At 41.7% G+C, this 22958-nt stretch overlaps 1 protein-coding gene across 1 annotated transcript in view; it reads left to right on the top strand.

Annotated features, from left to right (window-relative positions):
- Positions 1 to 22958, top strand: part of MTHFD1L (methylenetetrahydrofolate dehydrogenase (NADP+ dependent) 1 like) — a 154167-nt gene that overhangs the window by 48835 nt on the left and 82374 nt on the right. The window contains exons 16-19 of the mRNA XM_015592388.2: positions 713 to 789; positions 4698 to 4838; positions 9227 to 9295; positions 13964 to 14075. Of these exons, the coding sequence (XP_015447874.1) occupies positions 713 to 789; positions 4698 to 4838; positions 9227 to 9295; positions 13964 to 14075 (399 nt within the window). The remainder of the gene's footprint in view (positions 1 to 712; positions 790 to 4697; positions 4839 to 9226; positions 9296 to 13963; positions 14076 to 22958) is intronic.

Raw genomic sequence — 22958 nt, 5'->3', positions numbered from 1 at the left:
CTGCTGTACGGCTTCGTTTCTAACAGGCCACTGACCAGTACCCGTCCACAGCCTGGGGGTTGGAAACCCCTGCTGTAGCTTCATCATGCCTAAAGTTTTCAGTGTCCATCCATGTTGTAGCATATATGAAAAGCTTGTTCCTTTTCATGGCTGTATGATATTCCATTGTGTGTGTATATCACATTTTGTTTATTCATTCATCTGCTGGGTACTTGGTGGTTTCTACCTTTTGGCTATTGCGAATGATACTGCTGTGAATATGGATGTACAAATGTCTATTCAAGTCCCTGCTTTCTTTTCTACTGGATATGTATCTAGAAGTGTAATTGCTGGGTCATATGGTGGTTCAATGTTTAACGTTTTGAGAAACTTAATTGCCTTCTTCTTAGGACTCAGGTTTCAGTGTTACATGTCACTGCTTCAGAAATGCTTTTCCTTACTGCCTAGTTGAAAATGGTACCCCAACCTCCACTAATGCCCTGACACACACTCTCATATCACCTCCTTTATTTTCTTAAGGCACTCGTCACTAGCTGATATTTTCTTGTTTATCTGATAGCTTTCTGTGCCCTCCCACCAGAATGTCAACTCCAGGGAAGCCAGACCTTGTCCCCTGTTCTCCACCACTCCTGGCACTCAGAGCAGTGCTGGATACACAGTAGGCCGCCGATCTTTGCTTGCTGATTGAATAATCTGTTCTCTTCTTTTTCAGTACTGGATACAAATGACCGGTTTCTACGAAAAATAACGATTGGGCAGGCAAACACAGAGAAGGGATGTTCCCGGCAGGTAGGTGGCCTTTTCTGCACGGGGGACCCTCTGTTCTTGCTAGTATTGGTTTGCAGCAGCCCAGAAGCTGGTTGTCTGCTTTTCTCCTTCCTCTGCCTGCAATAGCCAGAGAGTGGGTTGCTCATCATTTCAAGGTCCCTTTCCAATCCCTCAGCAGGACTGGGAGGAGACCAGAAGGTGGAAAGTTTTCTGTAGTATCTTACCATCCTTTTCTTGTGCGATCTTAGTTTTGTTTCTGCGGTGAGCCACCCAGGGTGTCCCTTGAATGTAAATCCCAACAGCCTTTATTGCAAACCCACCCAGTTGTTACTACATCTGCAGAACTCAAAAATCTCAGATGCATTACTCAGATTTAACAACCAAAGGAAAAACACCTAATTATTTGGCTTAATAACTTGAGGAATTTTTAAGGATAATGTCTTACTACCCAAATCCAGAAAATGTGGAAGATAAATTACTACGATGTCCACTTTCATTTTAACAGGTCTCTAGTGGGGCGATGGCGCTTAGGGAATATAAATTTATTCCGTGATATTTTTAGCCAGGCACTGTAGGCCTCTAAATTATTATTACATTTTATAATAAACTTTATATTTTAAGACAATTTTAGATTTACAGCCTTTACATTGTTAAGTTTTCTTATTGAGAAAAAGAATCACTTTTAGTATTCGGTCCAAATAGAACTCACGCACAGAAACAGATTCCAAACCTCCGGTCGGTATCCACACTGGAAAACCGGAATCGTCACCATACAGTCTGGGGGAAGCTTCTGAGCAATAGGAAGATGGAATTGGATTGATAGAGAAAAGCACAGCCCCCAATGTGGTGGGAGTGTTTTAGGGGGTCTCTAAATTCAGAGACCTACTTCTCAGAAGCAGGAGAGAGCCAGGACGCCCCTCAGAGTGAGTTGTTGGCCACGACTCCCAAGAAACTGGTGGACAGACACTTTCCCGGGACACCTGTGCTGACCCCACATCCTGCTGACAAATTCGTTTCAGCCTGGGGTTCTGAATGTGGTCCTGAGGCCAGGGCCTGGTGTGGACCACCCAGCCCTGGGATGCCCCTCACATCACAGTCACAGGTTTGCATGTGTCTTATGCCTTCGATCTGGCATTGAAAAGCATCTCGTCCAAAGAAAAGCAGTGCGTTGTGACATTTTTTTTTTTTTAATGAAATTGCAGCCTTGTGTCATATGAGCAGAGGGCATGGCAAGGATTAGACTTTTATACAGTGTTAGTGGGAGTATAGATTGATAAAGCTTCTTAGATGATAGTTTGTGAGTATTAAAATTTGAAATGACCCAACGATTTGAACTTCAGGACTACAGATGTGAAAAAAATAGGAGAAGGGGGAATATTTGCATATGTGCAAAAAAAAAAAATCTTTGTATAAAGATATTAATTACAGCATTATTTATAATGGTGAAAATTTGAAACAGTCCAAATGTTCATTAGTGGGGTGGTTACATAGCTTTGGGACCTCTTTCTGTCCCACAGATTCATATGGTGGCTGAAAATAATAAAGGATGTATAGGGTGTATAGGGGGAGTGACATAGAGCTCCCATACTGATTGTGAAATGGGAAGGTTAAAGAAAAACACATTAAAAAATTTTGGAGGAAAATGCATATAGCGATATCTAGTTTTTGTTAAGAAAAAGCCAATATACGTGTTCAAATATGTCTATAAACACATAAAATGGAAGCTGGTAAGAGTACACCAACTTCTGACATTAGTTCCTCTGGAAAGAGGATTGGGAAAGAATCCTCATTTCTCTGCATATTTTTTGTACTGTTAGTAGGCACTGGAGAGAGGGAAGATTAATACTGGCTGTGATTTGAACGCCTACTATGTGCCTTGTATTGGTAGGTTTATTATATACATGAGCACATTCGGTTTGTAAATCTGGTTTACAAATGAGAAAAGTATGTTAAGTAACTTGCCCACAGCTATATCCTATATCGCTTTATGCATATGTAGTTTTTAATGAAAAGGGGGATTATATTTAAAAGCTTTAATTGCTTTTCTTTAAAGCATAAGACCCAATTGAGGACATGTCGATAAAAGGTGATCTATGTGATCATTTTTTAATGGCTGTAGATTATCTCATCTTGCAGATTGTACCATAATCGATCCATCCTGTTCCCTGGTAATGGACCCTTGGGGTGTTTGCAGTGTTGTGCTGTAATTGATAAGGTGATGGACACGAGGCGACATCCACATGTATTTGTGTGTGTGTTCTTGTCAGATGACATCCTTAGGACAACCTCCTCGCTCCATAACTGCAGAGTCAAAGAGGATATAGATTTCAAATATCAATGAGTATTTCCACATTACCTTCCAGAAAAGCTACATCGATTCACATTCATGCTAACATTCTTTAATGTCCTATGTTTAAATTTGTCATAAACAATAAGTATAATTTCATTTACACCTTTATATGATTTTGAAACATTTTATTTGCAACACAAAAATGAGCAGCCCTCTAAATAGGTACATCATTCAATCAATAAAATGAGTAACAATGATATTGATAGTGATCTAAGTTGTTTCATTTTTTGATATTGCTCAAGATGCAAAACTGTGAAATTGTAATGATTACAAATGAAGAACTTGTATGCGTATTATAAATCCTCATTACTTATATAGGTAATATTTTAAGAATATTTGTAGTTGTGTGTTGTGTATAGAAAGTCTCCATATTTACAGTCATTTTTATGAACACTGTTTATATTGGAATGGTGGTATAGAGAATCCTAAATCTCATACAATGAAAAATCACTTGTATTTGGAATAGGTTATATTGAGACTATAATAATTGAATATAGTTGCATTCGACTTCCAGATAATATTTTTTCACTAAATCAATGACTAATGAAATCTCAATCAGCAGTAGCCGGAAAGCTCCTTCTTTCCTTCATTTCCTTTCTTCTCAGTGACGGAAATGGACAATAAAATGTTTCATAAAGTGATCCCACTAGGACATAGCCATTTTCTCTCTGTGTATGCTTGAACATGTCTGGCTCACGTGCCCCTTGGGAAGAAGAGAATTCAGCTGGAGCATAATGAAGTGGTCTGTCCAGTGGCTCAATTATGAGGAGAAGGAAGTACAATTCCTTGTGTCTCTTTTAGTTCCTGTTGGACTGCGTGCAGCTTGGAGTCAGAGCCAGGAGCGGGAATAGGAAGGCCCAGGAATATTTCGCAGAAAGCATTCGCTCTCCAGCGTTCATTGCTGGGCGCTTCGCGATCTGCTGTGGCCAAGCCCTCATGGAAGGCTGCAAATTGATTCTTTGTCTCCTTTTGACTTGGTGGCTCATACACGTTAGGGTGTCCTCACTGCTGTGTTGAGCTCTTACTCTGGGAAATTGGCCTCAAGACCTCCTTTCACTGTCTATTCCTCATCCCTTTGCTGGATAGACAAATGCAGCCCCCTAGACATGCCGATGGGTAAGAGCGGAGATAGTCGGCCAGTCAGTGGATATATACTGAGTGCCTGCTGGGTTTCACACTCAGTCCTCCAAGCTGGTCATTTGGGGGTGAGCCCTCCCCAAACAGTCCCTGCCTTCATGGCACTTATAGTCCAACGGTAGAGATATGCATCAAACAGGTAATCATATTAATCATTGATCATTACAAATCTGAAACACGAGACAAAAGCAAATAGGGCCATGAGTTGTTGTAACAGGGGCCTAGCCAGGCCAAGTACTGCTCAGCAGAGCAACTGGAAGCCGAGTGCAGCCACCCTAGAAGGCCACCCTAGAGCGCCAAGCCCAGGATCGCATACACTCTAGACACTCAGAAAGCAGAAGCCTTTCAAAAGGGCCTATTGAGAATAACCCCCGGCCTGCAAGAACTTCATTGCTGAAATGGCCATCCAGATGACCAAGTCCCTTTGCTTTTGCCATCTTAGGCGCAGTTCGACATCGCGGTGGCCAGTGAGATCATGGCAGTACTGGCCCTGACCGATGGCCTCACAGACATGAAGGAGCGGCTGGGAAGAATGGTGGTGGCCAGTGACAAAAATGGGCAGCCCATAACCGCGGAAGATTTGGTGAGTACGTGCGTCTCAGAAGCTCCAGAGAGCTCGCTGTCCCTGTTCTTTTAGAATTGGGAGGATGAAGGATCTCTCTCTCTCTCTTATCGATGCATATAACGGGAATTCAGAGAATTTCTGCACACACATTTTTCCCGTTGCAAGCCTGTTTATTTTACAGCTTCATAATGTTCTCATTTATAACGTGCTTGTAATTGGCCGTAACCAAAGCACGTGAAATTTATTTCATAAGCTTTTCCAGATTCTTGCCAGTCCTGATCTCTGCTCTCCCTGGGGTGGGGTCATCCTCCTGCGTATCCTGTGGCTTTTTTTTTTTAAAGTGCAATCTATGCCTGCTTTAAATTTAGGGCAAATCACTTTTCAAAGGAATAAGAAGTGGCTCCGCCTTCATGAAAGGGATGATTAAATTAATCTGGCACGTTTTTTGGCTCCAGCCTGCTCCCTGGGCACCCTGGCCTGTTTAATTTTGTGCTTTAAATTTGATTTCACATTAGAAAAGCAGGTCTCCCCCTTAATCAGTGTTTCTCTTCCAGCTTCTCTTCCAGTGAAAGGATGCTCTGTATAAAGCGTTCACAGAATCCTGACACACCCACTGCTTTTTTTGATGCTTATTCTACTTTGGCACGCTAAGCTTTTTGTTCCTATTTTTCAGTAACCATCTTTACTGTTAACTTAAACTCCATCAGCGATGCAGTTATTTCGTTTGCTTGTACATGTTTATAAGTACGCAGAAATGACATAGGCCTCTCGGACAGCCATTACTCTAAATGTAAGCTTACTTCCCACAGACTGAGTCACATATGATAATGGAATCTAAAACACACACTGCCAATTGAAAAACAGTTGTGGAAGGAGAGAGGCAGATTAATATTTTATTAATTCCAAGAGCTTAGGACGTAATATGAGTCCTCTGCCAACATGTCTTGATTACTTTTTGGCTGTTTTAGAAGAAATGAATCTGACTGACTCATCTCATAGGTCTCGTCAAGTAAATTAAATAGATATGTTTATATCAGCTGCCCTATGGAACGCTGAGTGCAAAGCTTAAAGAGAAAACCCATATTTCATTTGCTATAAAAGTACTGCTTTTCAAAAATTGTCAAAAACTTTACATTTTTATCTCAACTGACATATTACAGTTTCTTCATAAATATATTTTTCCGTATCCTATTAACCTTAGGTGCCAATAAATATGTAGCAGGGGTAATTTGAAACTTAATCCTCAAATATTATTTCCCCAAACTTCTATTTTTTTGGTGTGATAAAAATCTTGGCCCAGAACAAACTCAAAGTCTCTCTTTTTAGTTATCCGTTATGTTTCTTCCTGGCAAAAGTACCTAATCTCTACAGATTGTGTTTTACCAAGTTGGAGCTATCAGTAGTTGGTCTTCCACAGAAAATTAAGGGAGGACTTTAGGGGCATCTGTCTTTTCTTTTTACTTCTTTATAGTTTCTTTTTGATTTGGTCAAAAAAATTTATATAACGCATTGAGAATCGGAACAGACGGCCTCCTGAGGTTTTTTATAAGATGATTGATTCTGCTGTACCCTGGATGAATATGCCCAACCTCTCCCAGGTGTGGACTTGGGATGTGGAATGGGTGACATAGTTTATAGTGGACGTGATAGCCCCAGAGTTGCCATCGATGATGTAGTGTTTTTTTTGCATGGGTTCAGTGACAGTCCGTGTAACAGTGAGGAGCAACAAAGGAGAAGATGTGGCATGGAACGCCAGGCAGGTGGTAACCTACCTGAGACAATCCATCAGAAACATCCAGTTTCCTTCCTCCTCTAGTTTATTTGACTGGAAAGTATAAGCGAGGACAGTGTGCAGACAAGCAGGCAAACTACTCTTCCACATGCTCTGGGTTATGAAAAGAGAACTAATTTCTTTGAGCCCTTCCTGTCCAGCAGCGTTCACAGTAAAAGATCTTAATATATCTATAATAGGTAGGTTACCTTTCATGCAATGTCTATTTTGTACAGTCAAGTAGAAGCTAAATTGGATTTTCTTATAAACCTTAAGTGATTAAGTGTAGAAATAGTAATCGATCACATAAGAGAAACATTTGACATCATTAATGACAGAAGTAGAGGAAGAAAATAATAAACTAATGTACTTTGGAGAGATGAAGATTCTCTAGAGATTCCGCCACCTGATCTGTTAAGATTAGTGGCGTGCCGCTCTAGGCAGACAGATGACATGGGACCCAGAAAGCGAGAACCTCTCAAATGCCCCAGTTTTTCTCAAGTGCCTTCTCTACCTGTGGGATGGCAGGTTGAGAGAGGGTGGGAAACCAGAATGGGTGCTTTTAGAAAGTTCCTTTTTATCTCTCCCCACTCCCACTTGATAAACAGCCGCGTTTCAGTTCTTCCTCTCATTTCTTCAGGCAGTAGTAAAATCTCTGGTAATGAAAATTTAACAGTCACAATTGCCAGAAAACACTTGTAGGCGGACCGAAAAGTCTGCTCTCTGGCAAGCCTCTTAAACACCCTTAAAGAAGGTTTTGGGGAAAAAAGGCAATGACTACTACTTCCTCATCACTCTTCGCCTTGCAGATGGCTGGCATCCATTCAGGTGGGAAGAGATGGGCAGAGGTGGCAGTGCTCTGTCACATGTCACGCAGAGGGGAGAGGAGCCTGGGGGGCCCAGTGAGAAACGGCCAGATACTCTTTTGCCAGTAATCTAAATAAGTGTATTATTTTTTTATGGGCAAAAATATTTTTTTAATTTATTTTTAATTATAGTTGACATGCGGGATATTAGTTTCAGGTGTACAGCATGGTGATTCAACATTTATGTACCTCGTGATCACCACAATAAATCTCGTAACCATCTGTCACCGTACATGCTTATTCCATACATACTTATTAGTGACTCTTTTTCCTTATGCTGTACATTACATCCCCGTGACTTATTTTATAACTGGAAGTTTGTACTTTTTAATCCTCTTCCCTTTTTACACCCAGCCATACCCCTGTCCCTGGTCTGGCAACCATGTTTCTTCTCGGTATCTGTGAGTTTGTTTCTGTTTTGTTTTCTTTGTTCATTTGTTTTGTGTTTTAGACTCCACATACAAGTGAAATCATATGGTAATCGTTATTCTCTGTCATACTGATTTCACTTAGCATAATACTCTCTAGGTCCATCCACGTTGTAGCAAATGGCAAGATTTCATTCTTTTTTATGGCTGAGTAATATTCCATCGTGTATATATACTATATCTTCTCTATCCATTCATCTATCAATGGAAACTTAGGTTCCTTGTATATCTTGTTATTACTAGTAATGCTGCAATGAACGTAGGGAGACGTATATCTTTTCAAATTAGAGTTTTCATTTTCTTTGAATAAATACCCAGAAGTGAAATTGCTATATCATATGGTAGTTCTATTTTTAGTTTTTGGGGGGAATGGCCATAGTGGCTACACCAATTTATATTCCCACCAACAATGCACCAGGGTTCCCTTTTCTCCACATCCTCACCGACACTTGTTATTTGTTGTCTTTGATAATAGACATTCTGACAGGAGTTAGGTAATATCTTGTGGTTTTGATTTGCATCCCCCGATGATGAGTGACATTGAGCATCTTTTCATGTGCCTGTTGGCAAAATGTCTATTTGGATCCTCTGGACTGTTTGTTTTTTGATGTGGATCTCTCTATATATTTTTAATATGTATATTTTGGATATTAATTCCTTATCTGATACATCTTTTGCAAATATCTTCTCCCGTTCAGCAGATCACTTTTTCGTCTTGTTGATAGTTTCTTCTGCTGTGCAGATTTTCAGTTTGATAGAGTCCCATTTGTTAATTTGTTCTTTTGTTGCCCTTACCCGAGGAGACATATCCAAAAAAAAAACGTTGCTAAGAGCAGTGTCAGAGGGTTTACTGCCTACGTTTTCTTCTGGGAGCTTTATGGTTTCAGGTCTTACATTTAAGTCTTTAATCCATTTTGAGTTTATATTTGTATATGGTGTCAGAAAGTGGTCTAGTTTCATCTTTTCAGCATTTGTTGAAGAAACTGTCTTTCCTCCATTGTTTGTTCTTGCTTATATTCTTGCCTCTTCCGTAGATTGACCATATAAGCATGGCTTTGTTTCGGGGCTCTCTGCTCTGTTCCATTAATCTATGTGTCTGTTTCTGCCCCAGTCCCATATAGGTTTGATTACTATAGCTTTGTAGTACAGTCGGAAATCAGGAAGCAAGTTACTGATACCTCCAGCTTTGTTTTTTTTTTCCCTTAAGATTTCTTTGTCTATTTGGGTCTTTTTTGTTGTTTCATATAAATTTTAAGAATATTTGTTCTAGTTCTTTGAAAAATCCCATTGATATTTTGATAGGGATTAAATAAGTGTTTTGTTTTGTTCTCTCTTTTTTAGGGGGTGACAGGTGCTTTGACAGTTTTGATGAAAGATGCGATAAAACCAAATCTGATGCAGACCCTAGAAGTAAGTGATTTCCCTTTTACAGAAGTCGTTGACAGTTTGCGTTATTGGATTGCTCGTGTACCCCACACAACGTGAGCATTTCCAGCCAATATGAGCCCACGAGGAGCATCAGAAGTACTACTTGGTCATCCAAAAAAGTTGAAAGTGTATTTATAGATACTTTAATATAATTCATATCTTGGCTAATGACGTACTAATTAACCAGAATAGAAACTTAGAAACTCAACGTATCTAATATGTCAGTAAGTCGTATAACCATATTTACATATTTTTTGCCCTGTTTTTTAATTTAGCCTCTCATAATCATTAGGTTTTCAGTTTTTTGAAAAAAAAAAAACACTGTAAATGTTGAGAAAATCCCATCAGCGTGCGAACACGCTCACATTTAAGCTTTCTTAAAACAGTTCCAAACCCTCCGGTGACCCCGTGTCCCCATCCGGCCGCTGCTCTGTCCCTCTGCTCCTCTCACAGTCGGACGTACCGTCTGTAACTGGGGTCTCCACTGCCTCACCTCTCACCCTCTCAGTGACGTCAGCCTGACCTCAGGTCCCACTTCTGCTGTCTGTTCCTGTCGAGGTCACCTATCCCTCCCTGCACTCAAGTCTTCCTTTCTCTGTCCTTACCTGTGTGACCTCTCAGCGGGGTCTGACGCAGCTGACGTTTCTTCCTTCTGGAGCACTTGCTGCTTCTGGTTTCTGCGACACCTCATTCTCCTGGACCTTCTCGGTGGCCTCTGCTCCGTCTCCTTTACTGGCCTCTCAGCTCAGCCCCTCAATGTTGGAGGCCCTGAGCCCTCACTTCCCCAGCTGTGCTCTCCCCCAGTCCCTGCCATGTGATGACCCCCAAACTCTGGTTCTGAATCTCCTGACCTTAGGGTTTCAGACTTGTAGGTATAATTACCAAAAGCCGCTTGGGTGGGTAAAAGGCACTTTAAACGTATGTGTAAAATAGGATCTTTGATTCCCAGCAACCTCCTACTTCCTCCCAACTTGCTCATCCCCCCAAATCTAGTGACCAAGTGGTTTAAGCCAACAACCTAGAGATTGGCCTAAAGACCCCCTCTCCTTTCCCCGCCCTGCCCCTCCACCCCCCGCCTCAGCACCAGCATGCCCACCTGCCACCAAGCAGCCTCCCGACTGGTCTCGCGCCCTCCACTCTTTCTTCCAAAACCCTTCTCCACGGAGCAGGCAGTGGTCTCAAAGCCCTGCTGTCTTCCTCTTAGAGTTCTTGGTGGTCCACCCTTGTCCTCACTCTGGGCTGGAAATCCCACAGGATTTGGCCACTGCCCCATCCCCACCTCATTCCTCACCCCTGACTCCCTCCCTGCCCAGGCCTGCTCCCTGCAGACAGCACTGCCCTGGACACTCTTCCTCATTTCACAGGTTCCATCCCTTCCCTCAGGTCTCATGTCATTTCAACGTCAGCTCCCCAGACAAGCCTCCGAGGCCACTTGGCCACCGCAGCCCCAGTCACCTCGTGTCACTCTCTGCATGGCACAGAGTATTATCCTAGAGTCCTATTGCTCTGCGTGTTTCCTGCATGAGGCAGGACCTGTTCCATCCTGTTCCCCGCCGTGTCCCTGGCTCCTGCAAGTGAGCACGCGATAGATGCTCAGTAAACACTTGTTGAATGATTAAATGAATACTCATTATTTTTACTACATTACTCCTAACAGTACATATTTGTTGAATAAATAACTGAGTGAGAGAGAAATATATAAAGATGTGGTATTGTGTCTTCATAACACAAAAATGAACACATTATTAATTTTACAGTTAAGAGCTTATTGTTCTAAATAATTACCTTTCTTAAGTTAAAAATTACTTACACCTTTAAGATATATCCCATTCTAAAAGTCGAATTTCCATTTAGTTAATGAATTAATTGGCTGGGCTGCTCACATTTGTATCCATCTAGGCCATTTTGTCATTACTTTAACAGACGATGGGCATTGTTTAAAAAATAAACATAGCATTTAGTTAAGATATCTGCATATATGAACTCTGCCAGCTGGGTCCTAAATGTTCATTTGAGGTTAATCTGGCTATTCAGTGGCACACTGGAAATCTAAATCAGCAAATAATCTAAAAATCTCTGATTAGCATACAGATTGTGTCTTTGTGCTCAGGTCCAAATATGCTCGATTGTTCAGCTCATCGGAGCTTATCTAGGGTGACATCACTCCAAGTTGCCAGGAGACCGGCAGTTTTCAATCCTGGATGTACATTCGAATCACCAAGAAAAATTTAAAAACACCGATACCGGGTTCCCCCCCAGACCAAATGGACCAGAATGTCCGGGACATAAGGCCTAGGGACCCTGGGTGACTCTCATGTGTAACCAGGTTGCAGACTTCCCTGTGAAAGACTTCGGAGGAGAGGCCTTAACATTATGCCGTGGGATGGTTACGCAACACCCCTTTGCTACAGGGCACTGTCCAATATGGTAGCTGCTGGTCACATGGTTATTTTGATATAAATCAGCTTAAATTAAATAAAATTTCCAATTCAGTTCCGTAGTCATACCAGCTCTATTTCTATTTATATAGTTATTTCTTTTTTAAAAAAATTTTACTAGCTACCTTTTAAGGACTGAGTAGCCTCATGTGGATAGTGGCTATTGTATTGGATGGTGCAGATGTAGAATATTTTCTGCATTGCAGAAAGTTCTTTTGGACAAAGGTCTTGTAGAGCAAGTAAGCAAATGGGTAATTGAGGTGTTAATCTTATGAAAAGTTTGAAAAGTCCCTTCTGGAGAATATCCATAGCTTTGAAATCATGAGAAACTAAAATAGTTCCTGCATTATTTTCCTAAGAGTTCTGCATATAAAATAAAATACCAGACTCGTGCTAGATAGTTTTATATCTTTGGATTAGTCATAGAATTTTTTAATCAAAGTATTTAACTGTGTACTGCGTCATGTAGCTACAAACACTAGTTGAGTGTCTGAGCATATGTATGTCTGTTTAAATGTCTAACGATTTCTACTAATTTTTCCATTCAGACTGCAAAACCAGGGCTCAAACACTGCTTTAGTGATTAACATGCTGTGTGGCCTTTGATTTCATTTTACATTAAAACTAAAATGCTGCTGACCTAGTCCTTAGAGTGGTTATGTCAAGAATAGCAATGTGTTTATGCTGATCCAGCCAGACTCTGTCACCTGTCCCCCCTGGAGACCAGTGCCCGGAGCTTCTCAGACAGATGGCTACCGCAAGGGTCGCAGTTTGTAGAGGAGCGAAGGCAGCTGCCCACCCGGGATGGAGCCCATGACCTTATCCTCGCTAAGTTTTTCCCAACTCTGCTGGCTTACCACAGGCCGCCACATTCTAGCACTGGCGAGGGTAGGAAGTGATGGAGGCTTTGTCTTCTGGATAGTATTTTCTTCAGAGCACCTGAAAGGCGTATCAGACTAGACGTGATAAATCAGAGACAGGCAGACGCGTAGAGCTCTAGACACTAAACATACATTTATGCATACCCATAAATGTGTGTGTTTGGGTTTCAGCCCCAGTTTCATTTCCACGTACATTTGTATGACCTTCTCAGGACGGCGTTATTGTCCCTCTTGATGACTCTGGGAGAAAAAGTAAACAGAGAACTCACAGAGTGGCTTTGATACACTCTCTTTTTCATTCTGAGATGATTTTTCTCTCACTTCCTTTCTTCCCGCTTTTGTCAGGCTTTCTCATCTTTGAAACATATTCAGCCAATGGCCAGCTCATCATGGTTCCTAGGATTTGCATGGCTTCCAGCCCACCCCCCACGTCACTCTCTCTCCCTCCATGTCAGGGAAAGGACAGCCGTGTTTTCACAGGTGGAGCCAAGGCTTCACAGGCACGAACCCCAGTGGCCCTGGCCGGCCTCTGAATAAAACCTGAATGCTTTACTGCATGTGGATAAGTTCTTTTACATAGGGCTACAGTCTGTTCTCATTGATAAAGGAAAAGAAGAAGTATAGAAATGGCATTAAAAATGAATATATAGACAGATTTTTGTCAAAGAATTAAAATGTAATAGTTATCATATTTTTAACAATGTAAGACAATTAAACAATGAGAAAGTCTTAAACCGAATCTTTAAAAATCAGAATGACAAGCTTATTACTGTGAATATAAAAACTTTACATTTACTTATTATCGCAAATATAATATCCTTATGTAGTTGACCTACCATGAATTGAATTGATTCTTTTGCTTGCTTTAGATTTTTCTTGAACCGATTAAGTTCTTAATGAAAAAAATAAAATAAATAAATAAATAAGCCTCTTAGACTATCGGGGTCTAATTCCATTCTTTTAAAAAATATAATGCGGAGTGATACAAAATAAGGTCAAGAGTTTATTTCATGGTCCCTGAGGCAGCTAACACAGCGGCTTATCAAAATTATCACGGGAAACAACTGGTTCTTAGAGCTTTTCTCCCTGGTTCAGCGTTAAACGTAGAATAGCACTGTTCTAGAACACACTGGTATTTGGAGGAGTCCTTGGGACGAGTCAGGTATCTTAACTTTCTTTGAGAAAATTCGTGCATTAAATTTGCAGTATTGAGAAAAGCGGAATGGCTTCTGTGGGTCTTTAAACACCCAACAGCCTTGTCCCACCTCGTTTGCCCGGGATCGGTCTTCCATCTGGCTTTTGGGGTTTCAGTTTGTTCTTCTGCTTCCCAGGGCACACCCGTGTTTGTGCACGCCGGCCCCTTCGCAAACATCGCCCACGGCAACTCTTCGGTGTTGGCTGATAAAATCGCCCTGAAACTAGTTGGTGAAGAAGGATTCGTAGGTAAGTCATTCCTTTTCACTTAGCTATTGGAGAACCTTGGATAAGTCTAAAAGGCGATGACTGGAAGAGTTGTAGGCACACTGTCTTGCGTATAGTCTCAGCACTGGAAAAGCCCCGTACCCTGGGCCGTGCTAGTGAAACGATATGGCAGCTGAACCACAGATTCTGATGTCAAGTACATATGGGTTTGAATATAAGCTCCGATACCTGCTGGCTGAGCAACCTCGGACACATTTTAATGCCCTCCAAGCCTCAGTTTTCTCATCTGTAAACTGGTGATCACAATATCGTATTGAACCTTATAGGGTTATCATGAAAACTAAATGAGATTATGCATTCAGCAAATATTTACTGGACACCTACTATGTACAAGACATGCGACTCACAGCTGGGGATATAGTGGTGAGCAAAACAGACCCACCCCTGCCTTCCTGGATCGTACTGTCAAACGGCATAAATAATCTAACAGGAAAAAGTGCCCATTCAATGTTAGCCATTATTAGCAGTAATAGTACTAATAACTTGAAATGAGATCAATTTGCTCTTCCTTGAATCCAGGCATGTTTTTGTGGTCTGATTAGAGGCGTTGGGGGCGGGGGGGCGGGGAGTGCCAGCCAATGGTCTTGACATTTTAATTTGTAGGGCTTCAGACTTTTTGCTGCTGTCAAGCTCTCCTTGGCAATACCTGTTTCTCTTTGGCTTTTGTTGGATATTCTAGCAGAGAAAGTAGAGGGCACCTGCCACAGAGTTTACTCAGTGGGTGCCAGCCCCCCAATCCCACCCATGATATTAAGGCTGTGAGAAAAAAACAAACAAGGGCTCATGGAATAAAACCTTAATTTGACACCTGAGGGATTACACTGGCAGATTTCCACCTGCGGACAGGTAATTTCCATTCACCACCTGAGCGCCTGTCATTGCTCCTTTCACACCAATCATCAGCCTCGTGTCAAACTCAGAAATGAGTTATTTTACTAGAAAGGGTTCTGCTGGACAAAAGAACTGAGCTCTGCACTTTTACATTCAGCCATTTTGAAGTTCACTCCGGGCTATTGAGACTGCTTTAAGAATTCCTTCCAGACACTCAGTCAGGATCGAATAAGAATTTATGTAGTTCGTTCCTCAAAGGTCTGTGTTATATACAGGTCTCTTGCACTTTGCTGCTTCGCTAGCAAATCCACTACGAGAGTGGCTAGACATGCTGTCTAAATGGATTTGCTCAATTGATCACAGCATAATTGTAGAGCTAATGGACAAGGAGGCTGGGTAAAAGGCGGGCACTAAAAAGTTGGGTGCTTATGTGAAGTGGTGATTCTAAAGCATTGACTCCACAAACAAAAAGCTTCTAGAAGAAAGCACTCTATTTTATGCTGATGGAGCTTTCCGCCTTTGTACCAGTCCTTACTCTGTCAATGCGTATTTGTGGAATATGTGCTAACGTGGCGAAGCATCTTGAAAGGTATACGCCGATGATACGTGTAAAACATACCAGCTCTCTTTGTGACCATGGACAAGTTATTAGCCTTTTGGGGCATGTCCCTGTAGACCTTGTCATCTGAAAAATGCAAAGTTGGAAGATGGGGAATTGGATGTGGATGGGTAGCCATGGACCCAGAGGTGAAAGCTGAGGGATCGGAACCCGAACTGGTCATCCGACTTGAGGCAAGTGACTTAACTTCTTTAGGGCTCAGTTTCCTCTTTGGATAAAAGGGAAATCGTCTGTGTTGCAGTATTTTAATGGGTAGCATCAAATGCGCTTTGTACACCATAGAGAACTGTGCGCGTGTAAGTGATTCTGCTGAGGATTTCCATGAGTTCTTCTAGTCTCAGAGGCCGAAGGTGAGGGAGAATTAAGTGGCACTGAAATCTGTCTACTGCCAGATCACTTTGAGGATTAGTGCTGGAGTCAGAGTATCTACACTCCTTTCAAATTGTGTAGCTTTGGGCAAGTTACTCTTTTGTGCTTCAGTTTCCTTATCTATAAAATAGGGCTTTTAATAAATTCACAATGAGGATTAAATGAGACCATGCGTGTTGAGTCCTGTCACAGTAGCCGATGCACGGTAAGACTCAATCATTCTTAGCCATCCCTCATTATTATTCCTCCTATTATTGGTACATGCCTAATGAAGGTTAAATTTCCTTTTTAAATTACATTAATTTTTTTTTTTTTTGGTTAACGATTTTTTAAACTGTGGTAAAATACATAAAACATAAAGTTTGCCATCTTAACCATTTTTAAGTGTACCGTTCAGTGGTGCATTGGCACTTCACAGTTCAGAAATCTATTCACATTGTTGTGCACCTGTTGCGACCATCCGTCTCCAGAACTCTCTTCGTCGGTGAAACTCTGCACCCATTCCCCATCCTCCCAGCCCCTGACAGCCACCCTTCCACTGTCTGTCTCTTGACTTTGCCTATTCTAGATACTTCATATTAGTATTTGTTCTTTTGTGACTGGTTTATTTCACTTAGCGTGTCTTCAAGGTTCACCCATGTTGTCACATGTGTTCCGATTTCCTTGTTCAGGTTGTATAATACTCCATTGTGTGTCAGTGGACACTTGGGCTGCATCCACCTTTTGGTTATTGCAAATAATACTATTTGAACATGGGTGTACAAATAACTATTCTTGTATTACTTTCAGTTTGTACAGATCACACTCCATTGTGTAGGACTATGTGACAGCAATGATTTACATGAATATGTGTAGAGCACAGGACTCAAGATCCGTGGTTTCAGACTCTCACGAAGGTGGTAGATTGATGCTGTAGCTCCATGGGACACGTGGGAGCAAAGCCGGGGTGTTGGAGAGCGGGAACGGGCACCATCGGGAGCCGAGGCTCTTTCGCGCACTGCCCGGTCCAGCCTGCCCATGGGGCTGCTTCGCTATTGCACTTGGACGAAATTTATAGGAGACGCCTCTCACTCCCAATTAATGTCTGGTTCCTCTGCAAATATTTTTTAAAACTTTCCTCTAGTCACTTTCAGTCATAAGAATCATCTCATTTTAATAAAAAAAAATATATGTATCCAGTCTTATATGAAAAGTAAACTCCAGATTTCACTCAAAATTAAACTTCTCATTCCCCCACGTCGGGCCTGCCTCTGGCCGGCAGTGGCAGTGGCAGTGGGAGGGGGAGGGGAAGGTGGTTCTTCTCTGTCCGCCCTCACCTTGCATTTATAGGCTGCTTCCGGCCCCTCCAGGGGTAAAGCTTTGGTATCCGATGGCACCATCCACCGTCTCTAGCCAAGGCCCCACACTCTTGGCAGAAGTCCTCCGGGTGACATCGCTTTTATACAGTCCCGCTGCTTCCACAGCTGGTCTCTAGGCAACACATACCTTTGACCTCTGACCTAGTTTCTGTGGGAGTTTAGCTACGCCTCTCACGCCACCTTTTGATCTGCTGCCATGGGCTGTTTCAACCTGTGGACTTCTCTTTCTGCCCCAGTCTACCACTGCCTCCCCCTAAGACAGGGACAGTACCGAACCTTTCCAGCCCCACTCGCCAGCTCGAGGAAGGTGGGGCTGAGCTCCACGTCCTTCCCACTGGGTGGTAGGAAGTAGGGCTCAACCCACTGATCATTTTCTTGGAAGAAATCCTTTCCTGGCTTCTAACCTGGTCAACCCTTTAGAAACAATTTCTTTGCCGGCGCTATGGGATCTAGTGTCATCCTTTGGCATGGGAGCAGCTGACACCGTTTTGGTCTTCAGACAAAAGCGAAACCAAAAGAGTCCCATTTTAACATCCATCTACGGAAGTTAAATGCAGTGGTTTATCTCAAGCCCGAGGAGGGATTTATGTCCTTAGAAAAGCCATTGTTTATAGGAGATAGTCACTCTTGATATATAACAGAAATGATAATTTGGTTTACATTAAAAAATAAATGCTGTACGATAAAACGTACAAAGTTAAAAAGCAAGTGACAGATTGGAAGAAAACATTTGCAGAGACAATAGACAAACGAATAGCATTCAGAATATATAAACCACCAAAAACTACGGATAAGAAAAAAACAAATACTCCAACAGAAAATGGGCAAAGGGTTTGAAAAGGGAGTTCACGGAAAAAGAGCAACCTGACTGAATTTCTGGGTAAAACTGAAGAAGAGCAAATGATCGGGCAATTTCACTTCTGCAATACCCAGAAAAGAAATCATGGGAAATGTATTCACGTGTTAGACATCATTTACTTCGGTACAAATTTATTGAGCCTCTGCTCTATGTCAAGTCAGGTATGGTAGGAGCTAGGAAACAAAAATGGCTACGACACATTTCTTAGCCTACAGCAATTTATAATGGGGTGTGAGAGTCAAGTCTGTAAGCAGGATCTCAGCGATGAGTACGATGCACTTAATGAGATTAAGTATCATATTGATGAACTAAGAACCTTAAGAGATGATGGGCATCTCTTAGATTTTCATACTGGTTTCGTCTAGTTTTTCACTCTGTCTTAACACACATAAAGAAGGAATTAGTTTATCTACTCTGCAATATAAGTATTCCAAGATAATGGGCTCGATTTTCCATTTAGACTTAAAACAAAATAAAGTTTATTTAATTAATTGCAGAAATTCATTGGACTAGAGCAAAACTTCATGAGACTTTTGGGGAAAGCGCTGTGATCACTGATTTCTAGTTCTTCTTCAGTCAGCAGTCCTCGGAGGAGTCCACTCAACTTCATTTACTCCTGTAAAGGCAAAATATTTCTTTGGCATCAAACCCCAATCATGTGTTATTTTTTAAAAAGAGAAGAAAGAAGAGAATAACAACATTGAGTTCCTAGGTTTTTAAAACTCATCTCATATTTAAACTCTTTGTAGGAATTTCAAACTTACACACAAGCCTTAGTTTTTGAAATTTTTTTTTTCATTCCATTAATTTGGTTTTGATTACAATTTTGAATGACTGCCTTGCCTTCACTCTGGAATGCATTTTTTATAGCCAGGTGTTTCTTAACTGAGGGCCACTAGCCACCACCACCATCCCCCCTCCCCCCCACACACAGTAATTAAATACAGAATTATGTGAGTACATATATACTTCTTTTTTTTTAACCAGAGAAAAGCTCCACAGTTCTCATTAGATTCTCAAAAGAGGTTCATGACTCAAAAAAGATAAAGAACCAGAGTCTGCATTTCACAGCCTGGTGGAAAAAAAAAGATAAAGAACCAGAGTCTGCATCTCACGGCCTGGTGGATGTGAGCGCCATGTAACCGTGCTCTTCACAGTGATCTGTGGGAAGCCGTGGTGCCTCCTGATTTTCCACACGTTGCTCTCGTCCAAAGTGCGCGCCTCCAAGTTGCCTAATGGCTCGAGTCTTCTCCTTGCTGTCTAGAAAATCACACGGACCCACGTCGAGTTCTGCCGGTCCGCTGCCTGGGAGCATGAGCGCAAACGGACGATGCGGCCGAAGAGAAAGGTGCACGTCCAGCATCACTCGGCCACTAAGTGGCGGAGGACGCACCCTCAGGGCGCCTGTCCCCAAAACCTGTGCCGACGATCTGTCGGCTCTTCTGCCTACAGTGATTTTCTCATCTCTATCTGGTTCCCAGCCACTCCCATTAAAAAATAATTTGTTTCAGATGACCCGTCTGCAGCAGATGGTCGCATTTAAAAAATTGTACCAATATAATTATATCGTGCGAAGTGTATAGTAATGTGTGCTAACAATGTTGGAATACTTTGGGTTCTTTTTTCTTCTTACTACTTTAAAAGATCTTTTTACTTAGTATATTGCTAACTAAGTTGATCTCATTGAGTCACACTCTGACTGCTGTCTCCTTGCTGCTCCCCGACCCCACATCCTTTTGCAGACAGGTTTAAATCTTTTCTACCTGAGCTTCAGGTCACTGTGCTGGTGGCTTCACTCAGTTATTGGCTTGTCCTCTGTTTCCATTTCTATTGCTGTGAAGTTTCAAATCTTCCTTCATTTTGGTAGAAGAGAATCAAACCAAACTAAACATTCCTATAATTTCATCCACCCTTAAAAAAAAAATCTAATGTCAAGTGATCATCCAGCTTTCTAAGCTTTAAATCTCCCAGACCTCACTCTGTTTACATTATTTAGAAAGACTGATCTCAGCCTACGCTCCATTTTTGTTATATTTCCAATTTTTTTTCTCTGTCGATTGTATTTGTAGTTAAACCAAGGATGAGAAGTGCAGAGTTATCAGAGACCCTGGCCGAACGTCATGTCCTAATAAACCTCAGGAAATTGCTAATCACCAGTAGTGTTTTTTAACCCCTATGTTCAGGAAAGCCCAGTAAGAGAAGATGGATGTTTATTGTCCCAAAGGTTCTTTTATGCAGCTTGGTGCCTAATCTCATTCCGTCCTCACTCTCTGTGCCGCCCTTTCATTCCACCCCACCTTTCTCTTCCGTGCTTTTGCAGTACGAAGGAGGCCTCTTCTTCTATTAGGCAGTCTTCTCCACCACTCCCCCCACCCCCACCCCCCCCAAAAAAAGAACTAAGTGAAATATTCTGAGTGTATAGTATTCAAGAAAGCATTCAGGTTAATAGAATAAATGCCCATGACCCCACCACTCAGCTGTGTCAGAATCATAACATAGCGCTGTGTGCTTTCATGTTTTTGTTGTCGTTGTTTGTAATAAAACATTAGAGACAAGGCTAAAACCCCCGTGAATTCTTTCCTGATTACTTTCCCTTTTCTGCTTCTCTAGAGGAAGTGCCAGTATCCTGATTGGGGAGGGGGCAGGGTATCATTTCTGAGCATTCTTTTATACTTTTATCACCTATGTGTGTATCCACAAAAGATCTACAACAGATTCTCGAACCTTCTCTGAGCTTGACACACCCAGCATCTCAGGAGTTTTTCACAGCATCCCAGGCCAAAAAAAAAAAAAAACAGGAGCCTCATCTCCTGTTCCACGTTGGTTTTCACACAGTTCTTGCTTTTTACTACGGCAACCACCAACAATGCAGCCTCGCGAATATGTGATGTCATTGAAAGGCACGCAGAACGACAGGGCTGACACTGCGAGCTAGCACAGAGTAGTGGAACTCGCTGTCCCCCAGCCCTCAAGCATCGCCGAGTTCCCCTCCAAACTCTAAAACCTCCGCGGCTCCTTTGAGCTCCTCAGGACGCCCACTGTGAACCACACATAGGCAGCGTGTTTCTGTAGTGCTTTTAATACGTTTTAACATCTCATATATTAATAAATGCCACTGTCTGCATTGTGCTGTAGCAAGGGTCAGCAAACTTTTTCCATCAAGGGCAACATAATAAATATTTTCAACTTCGTGAGTTATAGCGTCTTTGTGTAAAAATTCCGCTGCCAAAGCATAACTGAAGCATAGATCAGACATACACAAATGAGGGAGGCTGTCTTCCAAAAGACATTATTTATGGGCTCTGACATTTGAATTTCATATAGCTTTCACATGTGATAAAATGTTCTTTTTCTGATTAGTTTTAAATTTGTGGAAAAATGTGAGGAAAAAAAAAGGAAAGAAAAAAAACTGAAATCTACAGGCCATAGTTTGCCAACCCCTGCTCTGTAACTTTCTATTTTGGTTCAGTGTTACATTTTTGCATTTATCCAAGTAGCTGTGATCAGAGGAGCCTCATTTTACCCACAGTGTGGTCTTCGTTGGTATGAATACGGCATATGTATTTATACATTCTTTGTCGAGGGGCATTTAGATTCCTTCCAGAGTCTGGTCTTACACATAATGCTGCAGGGAACGTTCTGGTTTATGTCTCTGAGAAGACGTGCGAAAGGTTTTCTAGGGTCTATACCTAGGAGTGAGATTTGGGGGGTTTTCAGTATGCTTATAATCAACTTAATAGATAAATCCAAATTGTTCTTCAAAGTACCAATTTATATTACCACCAAGTATTTATGAGATTTCTGATTTTTCCACATTCTTCCTTCCATTTGTATTGTTAGATTTTCAAAGTCTTGCCAAATAGTATTTCATTATAGTTGTGAGTATAAGCATATGTACAGACGTTTCAGAGCATTTGTGAATTGCTATTTTCTTTTGGGGTCGTTTATCTTTTTTCTTACGAATTTACAGCTATACATTTTGTATTCTAAATAGGAATATTTGTAACACTACGTGTTACAAATATCTCCTTACATGTGTGGCTTATCTTTTAAATATATTCATCATACTTTTCTCATCCTTTTTTTTTTTTTTCCCCCTCAAGATTTCTGCTTTTGGAGTCATAAAGATAATCTATATTGGCTTGTAAAATGTTGTCTCTTACATTTAGGCCTTTAATCATCCAAGAACTTATGTTTGTTTGTGGTGTCCCTTTTTCCTTAATTCATGCAATTTGTGAAATTTTTCTTCCTCGGTGATTCTTTCAGAGGTGGTTGTCAGCCCCCGTCCTTAAAATAAGGAACCAGGAAGCCTCAGTGGGTCTGAGTCACTCAGGAGCTCTGCTCCCTCATCCCATGCCCCAGGGTGTTCCAGGCCAGTGGTGCCCGTGGTGCTTGGCCGTTTGCTGCTGAGAACTGCACGTGGGACAGCTTTTAACACCACCCCGCCCCCACCCTGGCAATGTGAGGGTCGCCCTGTATTCTGTCTCCTTGAGAAAGAGGAACCTAAAAGGTGGTTTATCCAGCTCTGCTTATCAGCTGTAAAGATGAGGGCCGTTCTTCTAGAACAGGTTCCAAGCAGACTCTTCATCTGTTGATGCTTAGCGTTACCCAGCAGTGGTACCTGGTCTTTCCGTAGAAGTGAAAGTTTCTGCTCTTATTGCCTACGTCATTCAAGTCTGAACATCTGCCATAAACTAAACCCTTTCGAAAAGAAAGAGTGTAGTTTTATGGTCAAATTCCACACACTGTCGATTTACAGTTTTAGTTTTACAAGATACTGTGAATAAAATTTCTTTACCTCAAATACT

Source organism: Pteropus alecto, unplaced genomic scaffold (assembly GCF_000325575.1).
Source record: "Pteropus alecto unplaced genomic scaffold, ASM32557v1 scaffold176, whole genome shotgun sequence".
In the NCBI taxonomy this organism is placed as follows: Eukaryota; Metazoa; Chordata; class Mammalia; order Chiroptera; family Pteropodidae; genus Pteropus; species Pteropus alecto.
Note: the sequence above shows the minus strand (reverse complement) of the source record. Positions and strands in the feature narration are given on the sequence as shown.